Source organism: Panthera leo, chromosome D4 (genome assembly GCF_018350215.1).
Source record: "Panthera leo isolate Ple1 chromosome D4, P.leo_Ple1_pat1.1, whole genome shotgun sequence".
Lineage (NCBI taxonomy): Eukaryota > Metazoa > Chordata > Mammalia > Carnivora > Felidae > Panthera > Panthera leo.
In genome coordinates this window covers 70,415,917-70,433,235 of record NC_056691.1, presented here as the reverse complement: position 1 = coordinate 70,433,235, position 17,319 = coordinate 70,415,917, and the positions used below count along the sequence as shown (strand labels likewise).

The 17,319-nt window shown below is 41.9% G+C and overlaps 1 protein-coding gene across 8 annotated transcripts in view; it reads right to left on the bottom strand.

Moving 5' to 3' along the window:
* PALM2AKAP2 (PALM2 and AKAP2 fusion) overlaps positions 1 to 17,319 on the bottom strand; it is a 505,626-nt gene that overhangs the window by 179,969 nt on the left and 308,338 nt on the right. Inside the window, exon 9 of one of the 8 annotated variants that reach the window (XM_042914178.1) lies at positions 11,732 to 12,719. The exons of 6 other annotated variants lie outside the window; for them this stretch is intronic. In XM_042914178.1, coding sequence (XP_042770112.1) covers positions 11,980 to 12,719 — 740 coding nt within the window. In that variant the 3' untranslated portion in view covers positions 11,732 to 11,979. Of the gene's footprint in view, positions 1 to 11,731; positions 12,720 to 17,319 lie in introns of those variants that run through there. One more of the 8 variants, XM_042914177.1, reaches the window with a different exon arrangement.

Genomic DNA, 17,319 nt, shown 5'->3' with positions numbered 1-17,319 from the left:
GCTATGAAGCCCCCAGAACTATTCAACTGTCGACCACAAGGTTTTTGTTTATCTTTCCAGGAATGAACCTTTTTACCAAAAAGCATACGATACCACAAAGCTCTTAAAACATTTCATTTTCATTTAACCAAAGGTAGACAGAGTAGCATATATATATGATTTACAATTTATATACCTATATAGTGTACATATATATATATATACTTTATATACCTATATGGTATAATACATATATACACACACACACACTCTATATGTATACTTTACATACATATGTATACTTTACATGCACTATACATTGTAGGGAAAGGAATTTTTTTCTCTTGAGTAGTAAATGAGCTCCATCACCATACAAGTAGGTGGGTTTTCCCATCAAAAAGCAAAAGCACCAGATTCTGAGACTGGTTTTCTGCCCGTAGCCTGTTCAAAATTTTAAATGCTTCTATCAGATCCAAATCCAAACATAGTATGAAGCCTCATGCTCCCAAAAGAGTTCAGGAGACTTAATCTCTAGCTCTGTCTCAGCTATTATCTTGCCATGGGTAAGTCTCATCTCCACCTGGGACTCATCTGACCCAGCCATAAAATGGGTGGATTATGGTAGATTAGGGGTAATGCACTCAGATGTCAGAAGGGGCAAGGCAGGTGACATGAACAAAGGAAGTTGGCCGAGAGTAAGATCATAGGATGTGGTGGTGGTGATGGTGAGGGAAAGTGTGGCTCCTCTAAAGGAGACAGCTGCTATCGGCTCCAGGCAATGGTTAGCTAGAAAAACAATTGAAGGATAGCACAAGCCCCTTATCCCTGGTGCCTCTCACACCTTTAATTTATTCCCTTAAAACTTTTTAAGTTGATTTGTTTATTGAGAGAGAGAGAGAGAGAGCCCACACACACAGGAGTGGGGCAAAGAGAATGGGAGAGAGAGAATCCCAAGCAGGCTCTGCGCTGTCAGCACAGAGCTGAATGCGGGGCTCAACCTCACAAACTGTGAGATCACTAACTATGAGATCATGACCTGAGCTGAAGTCAAGAGTCAGATGCGTAACTGACTGAGCCATCAAGGTGCCCCTAATTTATTCCCTCTTAACATGCTTTTTCTTCCGGATCTCCCTGCCACTCCCTACCCCCAACCTTCTCAGAGTCTCCTGGACTTAAGCCCTCTGGACCAAGTTTCTCAGGGATGCCCATGCCACCCTCGGCTCCTCTTGGCATCGGTCTTCAGTCCTAGCCTGGGAGCTGGAGCTTGGGTATTCTGGGACATCTTGCCTCAGTTGTGTGATTCTTTCCTACAGGTTTGAGTTTGCTCTATGTAGTTGGATACAACTTTGTGCTCTCCCGGAGAGTAAAGCTGTTCACCCCAACACATGGGGTTCTGTGTGTGAAGCTCTTTGCACACCCACACAGGTTGGATCCTGGTGCCTTCCAGTGCCCCCAGGAGGAGGCATCAGAGAAAGACACCCAGAATGTAAATGGCCTGACACCCTTCTCCAGGGAAGACTTGTGAGTCTGAGCCAAATGGCTGATGTATACTTGTTTACTGTGTAAGCAAGAGGAGACCATCTAATGTACAGTGGAAACTTGTACAAAATAAATAATAGCTTTGAGACATTAAAAAAAAAAGACAGAGCCTCTAAAATATCTAGAGAAACTGGAAATCCATATTTTTAAAGTGAGAATTCTCTTATTATTTTTAGCAATGAATTAAAAACTATCTGAAAGCACTATGCAGGCAAAATTTACAAGGTAGGCTAGATTCAGCCTGTGGATAGCCATCTTGTGATTCGGCACTTGACGATCTCTTTGAGATCTGGTAGCCTGAACTCTGAAAGGAGCATTTAACTCCTTTTGTGCATTGTCCATGAAGTGGAGGATTTGACAGTGTATGAGACAAGCAGGAGAGGAGTGGGGCTGCTGGGGAGGCAGTGGTGCTGCAGAAGGGTGACACAGCCTAGGTCAAAAGGCAGGCCCTCATTGCCAGCACTGTTCCTCTTAGCAATACTATTGTCAACAACAACAACAACAACAACAAAATCACCCTAGCTCATTCAGAGATGGACATGCCACTCCTAGAGTTTACAGAGTTGTTTGGGCAATTTTGTTAATTCTTTTTCTACACAGGGAAGGAAAAACTATCAAGCAGTAATGAGAAGAGAACAGGGGGTGATTTTACCCTCTGCTTCTCTTTTGGGATGGAAGTCTGAAGAGACACCTCCTGTCCTCCAGAGGGCGCTAATATTACAGAGCGTTTGCTTGAGTACATAAAGGTTCAAAATAAGAACTGGTGCCATTTTGTGGGGGGTGGGGGGGTTGTTGTTGTTGTTGTTGTCTGTTTTTGCATAGATGGCTCCGTTATCCAGATCTGTGTCCAGCCTCAGCTGCAACCTCACACCACGTTCATGACACACAGCCTTCTGTGTGGAAGGAAGTTATGGCTGGGCTTGAAACCTGTCCCCCCACGGCCACCCCACCCCCACTTATAGCTCTGCCATATTGGGTGAAGTGCTTACTCTCTTAGTAACTCAGTTTCCTCATGTATAAAGGAAAACAATAGCAATGTCTCCCTCACGGGGTCGATGTTAAGATTATAGGAAATCCTACACACCCTAGGGAAATGCCTAGTTCTGCGTTGGTGGTACTGAACTGTGTTCCCTTTCAAAGTTCTTATTTTTGTATCTAAGTTTGTCCTGCTATATTTGGAGTTCATCTGGTCATCTTTTGCCCTCTATGATGGAAAATGATCCCTAGAATAGAATTACTCGTTTTGAACTATATGAAACTGTTGACATTCAACACTATCGCTCTCCAAAATTTCATATGGTTCAATGTAATACAAAAGCAGTCACAAACCCAGAGGAGGGAAAAGCAGCTTCCATTTTTATGCTGGTTTTAGAACACACCTGAATAGCCTATAATCTTTACATTTGGGAAAGGTAAACCCTTTGGTAGAGGGACAGACACTTTCTCGTCACATGTAAACTACCATTTGGTATCCACTTCCCATTCACAAACTGCTTTGCAAAAATAGAATTTCCTTTAACTCCACAACAACAATGGCGGTGGGTGTAAACACACAGCTTTTCACATGCTCCTGATGTATCACTGTTAGTATGCCCGAGGTGATGGGGTGTGTCATGTGCCACTGTGCTTCTGGCCCCCATGTCCACACACTGGAGAGTATTTCAATCAACAGAGAGAATGATATAAGGAAAGCCCTGCCGCTCACTGTGAAGGATGGATCAGACAAAATGTAGTTCCACAGACATTTGGGTCAAATGCTTAGATGCCTAGGGGCCACCCGGTTCCGATATCGCCAGCAGTTCTGACAAGGACAAGACGTCCTTGCACTTTTTCATCTAGGGGTTGAAACTCTTGTGAGTTTCAGCTTAGTGGTTTGAGCTGTCTACAAGACACCATTCATACTGTCATCTTTCCAGTTAACTTTCATACGTAAAGACATAAAAAACAAAATCCACTACGGAACCCAACAGATGAGAATGCCCCACTGATTTCTTTTACCCACATCCTCAAAGAAAACAAATTTCTCTGACAGTTCTACAGATGGTATCACATCTGCCCTTTGTTCATCCTTTCATACAATAACTTTTAAACTTTTTATTGAGTGCCTACTATGTGCCAGGCCCCACGTGAGGCCAGGGATTAGGAAACTACAAGCCAGAGGGCCAAACCCAGTCTACTGTCTGGTTTTGTAAATAAGGTTTATCGGAACACAGTCACACTCATTCATGTATGTGAATTGCATGGCTGAGTTCTGGCAAAGCTGCATAGTTGTGACAGAAATCATCTGGCCCACGAGCCAAAATACTTACTATCTGGCCATTCACAGAAAAAAGTTGGATGAGCCTACTCTAGATAAAGAGGATACGGTGGTAAAGAACAATAACAAAGTCCCCGTGGGTCTTCAGATGTTCCTGTTTCTAGGACTGCAGTGGATGACCGCTTACTGCCTAAAGGGGCTGACCAAGTTCGACCCACAGGATCATAGTCAATGCCACTTCTAGGGGCGTGCAAGAATGAGAATAAGGACGACAGGTGTGGACAGATGTGCAAGAGCAGGTGCGAGAGAGGAAGTGTTGGGAAAGTGGATTAGTTAGTGTGGAAACCAGCTGGAACAGGCAGGCCACAGGGATTCCCCCAGAGGGACACCCAAACCCACGGATGGGCCAGGGACCACATGTATCAGAATCACCTGGAGACATGATTAAAAATGCAGGTTAGCAGGCCCCACCCAGGAACCTGGATCTGAGTTCCAGAGGTGTGTCTGAGCTTCCACATTCTTAGCTGGCACCCCCACGTGATTCTGAAGCGCGCTCAAGTTTGAAAGGCACTGGACTAGCGTTTAGTTTTCGTGAGCGGTCGAAGGCGCTCCCAACGCGGTCTGGCCTGAAATCCACTCGTGGCAGGTGAGAAGGGGAAAGAATCGGGGCACAGACACACAGAGGTAGATGCAGTGAAAAGGCAGTTTATTGTCTATTAATACTGTACAGAGAAACAGAGAGAAGCTACAAGTACAGCATTGGCTGTCGCTGGCAGTGTTATTTCGGAAGTCAGTTTTTGTGTTGTTTTTCATCTGAAGGAAATAGAACAGTCAAAGTACACTTCAGGTTACAAAGTACAGCAGCTAGCCCAGCAAGTCTAATTCAGAGTCAGCACGACAGGCTCCCACCCCACCCCCCAACCAACCACAAAAATGGAACTATTTACAGAGAGGTCACTCGCCCCGAGTGAGCTACTAAAGCTGAAAATTCCATCAACAACCTACATTCACTGAAAAGCTGCATCAGACACAACATTTTCTGGAACCCCTGTATGATTTTAACTCTGCTAAGTCAGGAGCTTGAGAGGAAGAAAGAGTGTTCCAGAACCCTGCAAAGATTAGAACTCCTTCTGCTTGCCGGAATTGGATTATCACAGAATTGGGGTTGGAGCTGCACACAGAACAGTTCAGATCAGGCCTTGCCTCGTGGCCTCCCTACATGTAAACACTAGTTGCAAAACCAAGGAGCTGGGGGTCTCCCCGCCACCCCATGTCAACACTGTGAGGCTCCTGGGTGATAAGAGATGAGAGCATATCGGCTCTCCCTTCACACCTTCGGGCAGTTGTATAGCTCTTTCATTTTTGCAGCTGTCTCTATGACGCTGAGTTTGAATTGGGCCAGTTGGAGGGATTCTAGGGATAAAGGAATTGATTTGCATGGGAACCAGAGGGGTTATTTTTCTTCAGTGTTTGTGACCTTGCCTTGTTGGAAAAGGATTTGGTCTTTTAAGGCCATAGAAAAAAGGCCCCTTTTGGGGCAAGGACGCTGCCTGGGAAGAGAGTCTAACAGGGGTGGTGAGCAGACTCTGAGACTTAAGCTGCTCTGTCTCTCAGACAGAGGAACAGGTGTGGATGAAGGTCTTTACAAAACTGAGTTTGATTGTAATGGGAACTTGGGAGCTTGGGGGAAAACTGGGCGGGGGGTGGGGTGCGGAAATCCAACAACTCTAAAAATTCAGAATCTCATTAGTGGATAAAACAATTCTTTTTTTGTCTCTACTTAACTTGGAAAATATGGTGTGGCCCCACTGATATTTACAAGGACAATAATAACTCCTAATCTGATACTGTTTGGTTTATACATTTTATACGCTTATGTATAAACTGTAGATGGCCAGAGGCTTCTGACTACCCATCTCATTCAAATGTACCATAGTGAGTGGTCCCTTCCCCTCAAATGTAGTAATTAGTCCTTAAATATGTGAAACAGTTGAACTTCGATCATTGCTGTCGTGAGCTTACATTTAAAATAAAACTGAGAACAAACTGAGGGTTGATGGGGGGTAGGAGGGAGGGGAGGTTGGGTGATGGGTATTGCGGAGGGCACCTATTGGGATGAGCACTGGGTGTTGTATGGAAACCAACTTGACAATAAATTTCATATTTAAAAATAAATAAAATAAAATAAAATAAAATAAAATAAAATAAAATGGCTATCCCCTTCCAAAAGATCATTATATGTTATTAAAGGCATAGCCCAGAGAGCTATCTGGCCATATAAGATGGTTTATCTGATGATAGGTATAGAAAGCTTGATCTTACAACCTAGATCTGTTTGGAAACACTGGATTTCACGCAGTGGGGGCAAAAGGGCAGGTCACGGGACCTCTGATCACGACCCCCAAGGTCTGGGTTCATGCTACAGAACTCACCAGAAAGTTATCTTTGTGGAATGGAGAAATAACTCAATCAAGGGTGTTTTCAAACTCAAGCTTCATAATGCATATAGATTTCATTATAAAAATAGCTTTCCTTAAAAAAATACACAAATGTAAAATATTCAATTTCTATAGCCACTCCTTACTCCCGCCCAGAGGGCAATCATCTTAGACCATAACAAATGGGCACACCATTCAGTTATGGCTCAGTCACACCAGTTGAATCCATGTCTCTTGCCTTTTCAAGCTATGCCACTTGTGCTTAAAAATATGCTCCCAGACCCAGAGAGGAGGCCCACAAGTTCACCCTCTCACTGTGGGAAGGACTGCGGGAGGTCACATGCTCCACGTGGCCTGCCCAGGAATGTCAGGGTGTGATAATCAGACTCAGGTGAGAACACAGGGACACGCTTGGTTGACAGATGGGCATAGACAATGTCCAAGCTATGTCCACTTGATTCCCCCTGCGCCTGACCTGCAAGGTTCTGCCTCAAGGCTCCTGTGACGAAATTTACAGCCCTGAAGAGGGCTGGGCAGGGGCGGGGAAGAGAATGTTGTGTTAATACAGCTTTGGAATACAACCTGCATTTTTTGTTTGTTTGTTTGTTTTAAAGGACAGAAAAGAAGAACATGAACAGCAATGCTAAGGCAAACTTTCAAATGGCACATCAGAACTCTGTTTTTGTCATTTGTTTTGTTCACAAGGCAGATACATTCTGTAAACATACATACCATACAGTACATTAACCATAGGAAAATAAAAAGAAAGCCACCCTGTAATTCTTTTCTTTCTGTATTTCTGTTCTTTTACTCCAGAAGGACTGCCTGAAGTCTAGGGAGAATTTGACGGTTCATGAAATATGCGTTTCTTTTGATAAAAATGCAGTGACTTGCGAAGAAGAGCCCCAGTTGACTAGGAAGAGGCATTATGGGGAGAAGATGACCACTCACCCCCCAACTTGTAGAAACTTAGAAAACAGTCACAAAATATAAAAAAGTCATTAATTTTCAGGAAACATTTTGGTTTCCTGCTTAGTAAAAGAGAGCATTGAAAAATTGTTTTTTGTTTTTTATTTTTACAAAAGTTAAGGCTGTCCAGATCTTTGATGCAGAACGTTTAAGGTCCCCCAAATCACATCTTCTATTTTCCAGTTGAAAGCAGGGGTTCGTGCTATGGTTCTGATGGAGCGGGGAGGAGAAGCAGAGGCCTAGTTAAGTCATATAAAAATTAAGGGGGGTGGGCAAGGTGGTCTAAGGATCCCCAGGGAAATTGCCCTTTGAAACTTTCAGGATGTAATCTTTGTCTTAATTTTTTTCTACATTCAAATAATAAGTATTTTGGGTTTTGTTAAAATGGGAATTTTATCATGGAGTTTGCTGAAGCTATGAAAAGACAGACACATAACCACACTGTGCTCCTCAAATGAGACTGACTTCTTTTTCCCTAGAGAATGTAGGCAAGTTTTCCTGGTAAGACCAGAAGAAGGCTATACGATGAGTAAGTTGGCAGCAAGGATCAACGATCTCATCTGGCTCATTTCCTGGAGCTGCTTGTGATAGATACCATAGCTGTGTTTACCTGCCGGGTTGTACTATCCAATAGGACAAAGGAAACTCTCGGGTTCTACCCTAATTAGTGGAATTCCATACACCTTGACACACAGTAAATTGAGGAGCTGCTAAAAGGTTGCATATTCACAGCGTTTCAAAACTTACTTGTGGTTTGCATAACTGGATGTGCGTGTTGCAAAAATAGAACTTAAAACTGCTTGCCTTGGAATGCTTTTTGTTGTAAACAAATCACATTTTGGGAGATGAGACTATTCCCACCAGGAATGGGCCCTTCGGTGAGTTAAACTCCAGTGACAAGAGAGATGGCTGAACAACAGAAAGTCCCCCGTGAGAATTTTGTCCCTGTTTATCTGTGTTTTAAATTGACAGGGTTAATGCCTTTAAAAGGAGGAACTTGTTTAGTGGTTCAATCTTGCCTCTGTCACCATATTCCCTTCCTCCTCTTTTGCTAAGCATTAGTTACCAGCATTAAATGAATGGTCATTTCAAAGGTGTTGCATGCTCCCTTGAAATGAAATTCTGCAAGAAGCAAAGAGAAATAAGCTGTTTTCATGCTTGGCCTCCACATTTTGCTCCGGAGATGATACTGCATCTCTGTGTTTTCCCCTTTTATGAAAACTTGACCCTAACAGTAAGACATTCTACTTGTATGTAGGAAAAATACCTTTACCACCAGGAAGTAAAATGGAGTTGGTGGGAATTTAAAGCAGATACCTGTGTAGTAACAGTTCAAAAAGGAGTCAAATCAAATGAACTCTAGAATTTGTTTGAGTTTCCTGAAAGGCTTTGAATATTTTTAGGTTGCTCAGAAGGCTTAAGGAAACCATGCTTTGGATTTGGCCAGACAGGAATCCCCTCATCCTTCCTCCTCCCAGTATCAAGTTATATCACTGGACACTGGCCAATCACTGTTAGAGGCAATTAATTTTGTTTATGGAAAGAATTAGTAGAATTATGGGTAAAAGAGGTACAAGGTAAAAAAAAAAATTCCCCTTAGTTTGTCCTATTGTACATCAAAGAAAACGGAGTCAAGGATATATGTCATCAAGATTTTTTTGGGATATGTAAGGTTAAACTTTACCATTTTAACCATTAAAAGATCTTGAATTCAATGCATTGAAAATCTATTTATAACAAATGAAATACCCCTCCTTCCCCACTTTCTCCTCTTTCCATTTCAAGGGGAACCGATTATAAAATTTTAGAAGAAAATCCAACTAACCATTAGCTCAAAAAGATCATAGTTTGGCAGCTTCATTACTGATTCTCTAATTAGTCTTGCTATGTAAGTCAACACTTACATATTTTTGGAGGGTGTGATGCCATACATAATAAAGTTTTTACAGAGAATGATAGCAAGGAAGACAAAATGTTCTCAATCACAACACTGAGGATATTTTCATTATGAAGGGTAGTTACTTGTTACTGTAGGTGAGATTATAGGTCTCATCCCATAAAAGCACTGGCTGAGCCTGAGTCCTCCGTTTTTATAGGAAAATGATACAAAATATGCAAACATATGCCATATTCAAACAAACCATTTACTATGGCCACATATCATTTTAATAAAAGTGACATGTCTTACTTTAAACGATTAAATGATAGGCTTTAATAGTAAAAGTATAGACAGACCTCTAATTCATATAATTTGCTAATCCCTATAATAATAATTGATGAATGAAAGTGCAGATTATCACTGGTCTTTTAGATCTCATGTGTAGGGTTGTGGTGAGAGGGGCAGATCATTTTCTTCACCAGGAACCAGCTCACTATGGAAGGACGGGTAGGTCATTTCTGGGAATTCTCTGTCCTCGAAGAAGGACTGTTTCTCAAACAGCAAGCTCACGGGTTCTAAATTCTACCATTGTACTCACTAACTGTGCTTTTAAAAACTTCTATAGAATAGCTTTAATCCCTAAGTGAGTAAAAAAAGATAAGCTATGATCAACTTTTAGGCTGTTTCTTTATTAAATAAATTATTAAAATAATAGATTGTCCAAACATTCAGACTGTTTTCTTTTTCTATGTCAATAGGTTTATCTGGCAGGTCATTTTCTTTAACATCTAAATAATGTGTACGTGACCACTGACTGAGGAGCATGAAGCTGAGTGGGGAGATTTCTAGGCAGTAAAACCAGATGTATTCCTAGGTAAGACAGCAGCTTTATACCACTGCAGCTGCTTCAGTGAACCTGAGATTATTTAGAGGGAACCCCCTCAACTATTCAAAAGCAAGCCATTGATGGAATCATCTTAGAAAGCAGAATTTAGCTCCTTCAGTTGTCCCTTCTTGAACTCTTTTGTTTGCTTGTTTACATAGTGGTGATAAAGTGACTCACTTTGTGCTAATTAAAATATAACTATTTGATAAAAATTAACTTTTAACTAAAGTGTCATTTTTTCCCCTGTCCATTGGAATAAATAGAATTTTAAGCCCAGAAATTTAAAATAATAATAGAGTTAGCACTGAGAAAGCTATTTAGAACAAATTTAGCTGGTTCTATTAAGAAATTCTCTCAAGACGACCTTATTTTTTTCTCATCGACTTTCCACAGAAGTTAGCCTTGATGTCGTATGACTTACTGTATGTTTTTAAAAACTATGTTCTACAGAACATAGATAAATTTTGTGAACGATTCACAACAATGCCATGAACATTTGGGCAAATATCTTCAAGTTGCGATATCTCTGTTATTAAAATCATTTAAAATTTTACATCTTTGTTTTATGACTGTATTATTATTTTACTAAATTGCTTCCCTTTGGTTTTACTAACCCCTGTGGTTGTTTGCTTTGGGAGAATGCTAAGAATTTATTTATAGAACTGTTCATTGTGTTCTAGAAAAAAAGAAACAAAAAAAAACCCCTCATCTTTGATGTTCCAAAATCCCCAAAAGTTTAAGAAACATGCCTTAATAGGCAGCTCAGCTATGTGCCACTCAATTGGTACTTGCAGAATGAGTTTAAGTGCTTCACGTGGAGAAGACAGGTCTTTGTTAAACATTTTTTTACATTCTCAAGTTTGTTTTGAGGGCTGGCTAGACCTCCATGGTGACATCACGGGAAACATTCTCTTTCTCATGGGGACAGAAAGAAAAGAGTCCAGAAGTAAGGCTCTGTAATCAAGCGGGCGGGTGAGATGAACAGGTAAATTCAGTTCCAGCACCGTCCGTCCACAATGAAGTGGAAACATGGCAGTGACCACTGTAGGTCAGAAAGACTGGTTTAGAAATAGGGTCACTGCAGAGATACTCCTCAAAATGATCCCTTCGTCGAAAATACATTAACATGATCAGAAAATATCCGTGAAAAAGAAAACAATATAAAAATTGACTTTTTTTTTTGAGACAATAGAAGCAAGGCTCATGGATATGCCTAAGTTTAGAGATCACTACTAATGCTCAAAACAATGTCTGTTTCATGTCCTTAGAAAATTAAAAATGGTGCTTCATATATAAAGGGTCCATCAGTTAAGCCGCAGAAAGAGGCAGCTGCCGATGGGCAGGTTACGGAATCAGTCCCTACATTTCAGCCGTGACAAAGCACTGGGTTCTTTTCTTTTCCATCAACTTCATTTCAGTTTTAACAGAAGGAAAGCCATAGATGCACAATACTGTAATCTGGAAGCTTATGTAAGGCAGCAAAAAGCATCACCCTAGATTGAACAGACTAAGTCAGGTCCACTTTTGGCCACACTAGCTACCAGCTAGAGCCAACAGCATTTTGCCACACGAGATATAAAAGCAAAGATCCACAGCAAGGGAGGCAAGGGAGAAGTCAGCGACGTGGTGACGTGTGACTACATTATAGGAACACGCTACAAAATGAAACCCCCGGTACCACTGGGTTCAATTCCAGTCAAGTGAATTAAGGCTACTAGATAACTGGCAGATGTGAAGAGTCCATTCCAATCGAGCAGTAAGAAATCGATTCACTCTCGAAGACACAAGGAAAGGTTTAGAGGAAAAGCAAGTTCTTGGAAAGAATGAAGCAAACACATGCACGCTGTCTCTCAGGTGAGGAAACTGGAGAAAAATGAGAGGGGAAAAATAAGAAAGATCAAAGCAATCCAACTGCAAGGCAAGGCAGGTGTTTGCTTCCAGTTCACAGTATTGCAGTTAGTGGTACAGTGAGGTCTACGTAAGTGGTGGAGAGCACAGAGGCTGCCCAGAAGAAAAGGGAAGAAAGAAGTGGTCACATGACAACACAGCATTGACAGCGCTTTTTCTTTTGGGTACCTGGGGCTGGCTCTGTGGCCAGGCTCTCTTCCTTCCCTTCTGGGGATGAGGGCTCTGTGGTGTCTGAGATTGGCCTCCCGGACACAAGCTCTGCCGCATTCCCATCGATAGTGGACACGTCCGTCACGGTCTTCTCCCTCAGTGACTTCTCATCGTCTTCATCAATGAGGACCAATTCAGCCTTGATGGTTTCATCATAGCCTAGCACCTTCTTAGTCTCCTCTTCATCCTCAATATTTTGGTAGCCCATGAAAATCATGGTGACTGGCTGATCCAAGTTTGCCTCCGGCCCTTCCGTGCTGGGAGCTGGGGCCTGCTGCCCTGGGGTCCCGGAAGAATGATCTTTCCTAGACTTATGTACCATTTCTAACTTGGCTTCTTTGCAGAGCATGTGTTCCTTAGGGTGGCTGAGGCTCCCGTCCGCAATCACAGTTCTTTCTGACACGGGCCCTCCTCTGAAGCTTGATTGTCCCGCCTTCTGAATAAGCTCTTCTACATCCTTTGAGCTTAATCTGTGCACTCCATTTTCTACTACAGTGCCTCCTGAGTGCACCTCATACACTACTTTGGTACCGTCATCATAGACTTTGACTCCTCTCTGATGGACCCCCTCTGGGCCAATGGTGGATGTAGAGAGAATCTTGGTCTCTCCTGTTTGTTTGTCTTTCTCCACATTAATTTCCATGGCGTACACAGCTTGAATGAAAACAAGAGAAAGGAAGTGCATGTTACAACAAAAAAAGCCAGTGAATGGTTAATTGCCAAACAGACAAAAAAAAAAGGTTTTGTGCCCTTTCTAGTCTAACTGCCAAGCATCTTGAGTGTTAGAGTTGAGTGCACATTGTGGACAGAGGTGGTTATATATGTTTTTGAACACAGAAGCTTAATACACTGGGAAGCCAGGTGTACAGAGTTACTATATCTCAGTGGCACTTACACTTTTAAGGAAGACCTGCTAAAATAAGACCACAAGCGACTGTTTGGATCCAACGTAATGAATTACAGGGAGGCTGGTGACATGCAAGTTTACCTTGATTGAGACCTTACCCTTATCTTATAGGCAATTTTATAGGCCCTGGTTATGAAATACCGTAATTCCAAAACCTTGAATCTTTTTCAAATTCTTCCCCCAAGCACTCTACTGTTGTTTTTTTTTTTTTTTTTTCTGCATTTGCTCTTACTGTTAATGGAGAATAAGAATATGCAAAGGATTTTGCAGGTGGGACCTGGCTATCCTCCACTGTTCGGTAAAACAGGGTGTGTGCAGGAACTGAAGTGACAAAAGCAGTCAGATTACATGCTCTGAGTATTTCAACCGCTTAGCTAGGTTTCTGAAACAAGAACCAGAAAAAGAACAAGACAGAGGTAGTATCATCCTGTGACACTGGAACTTGGGGACAATGACTACAGAAGGCCCCTTCTTCTGCCGTGTGCACAGCACACGAGCCAGGTCCTCGTGATTCTGCCCCATCCACCAACTTCTTTCTCTTTTACTGCCACTACTCAATCTGAGACACCACTTCTGCTTCCCTAGATTACTGGAAGGGCATGCTACCCGCTCTTCCCAATCACACTAGCCCTCTGCAGCTCATCCCAAATCCTGCTGCCTATCTGGGGCTCCTAAGGACATGCTCTTCCCTGTTCTAGTCTTGTGTGACACTCCATATTTTCAAATCTGTTACACAGAGGCACACATTCTGTGGCCAGAGGCACACATTCTGGATGCCAGGGAACCGACCATTGTTCCCATAAGGCCAACTGTCCCCAGGCACCCTTTCCCTGGATGACCCATGGATACCTCAGCCTCCACAGCTTCAAAACTGAATCCACCTTCTCTGAAAACTCCTCCATAGCCTTGGTTTTACATAACACCAGCACCATACAGTATCTCAAGCGAGAAGCCTCAGAATCACACCTGATTTGTCCTTTTCTTCCTAATTTCTTCCATAGCCAAACAATTGTTGTGAGAAATTAATTGCACTTCATACTTCTCCCCTTGTACCTCCTCACCACTGCCTCTATTACCACTGCCTCAGATCAGGCCCCCTTCTGCTCTCTGCATGACAGCTGTGCCCAAGTTCACCTGCCACTTCTCATAGCAGGGGGCAGAAGGGGCCCAAGGTTTGTTTCTGTATGTCCAGAGGAGCAAAGAATGGTTTTATATTTTTAAAATATTATTAAAAGAAAAGAAAGGAAGGAAGGAAGGAAGGAAGGAAGGAAGGAAGGAAGGAAGGAAAGTAAAAAAGAAAGAAAGGTAAAGAAAGAAAAGAATGTAAAGAAAAAAAGAATTTAAGAAAGAGAAAAGGAAAAAAAATAAAGGAAAAATAAGAATATGTGCTCCACAATGTCTAAAATATTTACAATCAGCCCACTTATAGAAAAAGTCTGCCGACCCTGCTAGCCTATACTCCATTCTGCCCATAGCACCTTCTCCGCAAACCCTGTGTTGGTTCCTTGTGTCTTTATAGGATAAATGCCAAATGCTTTAGCTTGGCATATAATTCCCTTTGGAATTTGTCTGCAACTTCCTTTCAGGGCTTGCCTCACAGCCCCTCTCATTCCATGTACACCCCGGCCACAGCAAACTCACTATTCCCAGAATTTAACATCCTTCCCTGCCTGCTGTCTCCCTGCCCAGCCTGCCTTTCCCATGTGGCATCTCTGCTTATGAGTCCTTACCTCTTTCCGAATAACTATAAGCTCCCCAACTATCTTAAGAAGATCCAAATGATCTTTTCAACCACATGTTCAATGGCTCCCTTTTCCTCTAGCATAATCTAGTAACTGGTGTTACCATCCCACACCTCAACTCTTCCTGCTTTTAAGATTCCCTTCTTTTGAAACATCCTTCTTTTAAGTTTCTGTACATCCAAATACGACCCATCCATCAATGCCCAGTCAGCTGCCTCCTCTTCCAGAAGGTTTCTTTGACTCTTCCATCTCTAAGGCATCCCTCTCTCTTTTTTTAACTTAGTTTTTTTTCAGTAATCTCTACCCCCAACATGGAGTACGAACTCACAATCCCCAGATCAAGAGTCTCACACTCTTGCAACTGAGTGAGCCACTGCCCCCTCTCGCTCTTCTTAAGAGTCTCTGAACATTTCTAAACCTCTCTGAAGGTGCTTCACACTTTCCACTCAGTAGTATAATTATTTGTGGGAATGTTTTATTAGCTCCATAGATTTTTAGGATCACTAAAGGCTAGTGTTTTGCCTGACATCTTTCTATGATTCCCCCCTCCCCACCAGCACCTACCTTGAAGTCTTTTGTATAGAAGGTACCCGATATACACACCTGTGAAACAAACACTACTAATTGAAAAGTCTACTTTGGTTGCCTTAATCTAGTCACAAATACTTTGTATAACACGACACCCATGAAAAGGTACACACAGTAATTAATGTTTGAACTGGTTAAGAAAACAGTAACGATACTGTTCCATCTGCTTGGGTAATAAGATACAGTCTGTTCACCGTTCACACTTAACTAAAAAGATTGTGAAGTCAGATCCAATGCTTGATTTTCATCATGTCCATTTTGAAAGTTTCACTTATTCAGCACAAAGATCTTGAGTTTCCTTCAGTGACACAGTGAGAGGCCAACCGATCTTTGTCATTTCAGAAGCACATGGGCTCACACAATGATGGTGATGTCAAGAGAAATATTTGTCTCAGTTATTTCCTGATTTTCCACAAAGCGTGTCACCAGAGAAACAGAATAGGCATTTAAAATTCTGCACGGACTCCAAAGCCTCTTCTTTAACTATTACACTTATAATTTAAAAAGCACCATTTTGGGTTATTATGTCCTATTACTATTAAAACACTCACGGGACATATTTGTAAATAAGGATGGTACTAATGATCGCCAGTTATAGGTACAATATCTAATTATCCATCCAGTAATATGTGAACAAAACGACACCTTGATCTGTAATCAGTACAGAATATGGAACAAAACATTTTCATATCCATATGTGATCGGATACAAATTATTAACATGGGAATCTTTAGAGATGTCTTTCTTCTTTTGCCCACCAATGAGAATGCTGTCATTGTTGGTCCAATCTTCCTCTCTCCGTCATCTTAACCCCCAACCCTCATTTTGTCTTTGCCTGCTCCTGGATTCAAAGACTGGACAGAAAAGACGATGAGGAGAAGTTCTGTGCCCGAACAGCTAAGTAGACACACACACAATAGAGTTGAGAAAGAAGGAATTCAGAAGGAGAGCTCATAAAAGCTGTGTGCAATATGGATGGAGAGGGAACATTTTTGTGGCAGTGGAGGGGATATGCAGAGGAAAGGAAAGGAAACGTAAGAAATGCTTCCGGTGGGGATATGAATTGGATTCCTTTTCATATCCTTCAGGAAAAACAGGTAAAGAACAGAGTTTCTCTTTAGTTTTGTTCTAGTTTTGTTTTGTTCTTGTTCTTGTTCTTGTGTGTGATTTTAAACTGTATTTTGTTAAATGTGCTGTGGCCCTGGGACTGAACCACGTGTGGCATGGTTTCATTAGGGTTACATATTCATATCTACATTTTCATGTTGTACACTGTTCTTGCAATATCTCTAGAATATGGGGGTAGAACATCTGAAGACATTTTGCTCATAAAATAAACCTAAGTATGTTATGCCATAAAATACAATATCCATCCATATTTCCTCCCTCAGATAAAACAAGACTTCAAAAGAAACAGATTTTTAGCAGGTTTTGTCAGGGTCCAGCCTCACATGCTTTGATTCCATCTCTCTCCTCTTAGGATGGGATACTTAAGTGAGCACTTTGAGAAGCTCTTGCTTCACACAAAGGCTTTGACTTCATGGATACCCATATGAGAATATTACCAGACATTCAGAAAACCACACAGGAGGCATGAACATTTATCTTAAACGTGTTGTTGATGAGCAAGCATTGTTATTTTGCTCTAGTTCTCAGCCAATAATATTTCAAATGTGAACCAGGGTGGATATGAACCAGTAGGAAAATGAGACTTACATGTTAAATTTGACATTTTATTTTCGATGCCATGCACACAATTTAAACAACTCTCCCACTTGTTATTGCCGAGTCGTGTTTACCAGAGGTCTCTCAATTACATCATGCTTTCATGTCTAAACACAAAAAATACCCCCTGCTCTTCCCTCCTCTTCCCTCCTCTTCCCTCAAGCTTCCCCCATGCCACAGGGGTAACAGGACAATCTGTGTAGTGACGAGGGCCCAGTGCTCAGCTTATTGAAAAAAAAAAAAAAAAAAGGAAGGGGTGCTGCTGAGGGGCGGAGGCTTTCTGGGAAGCCCC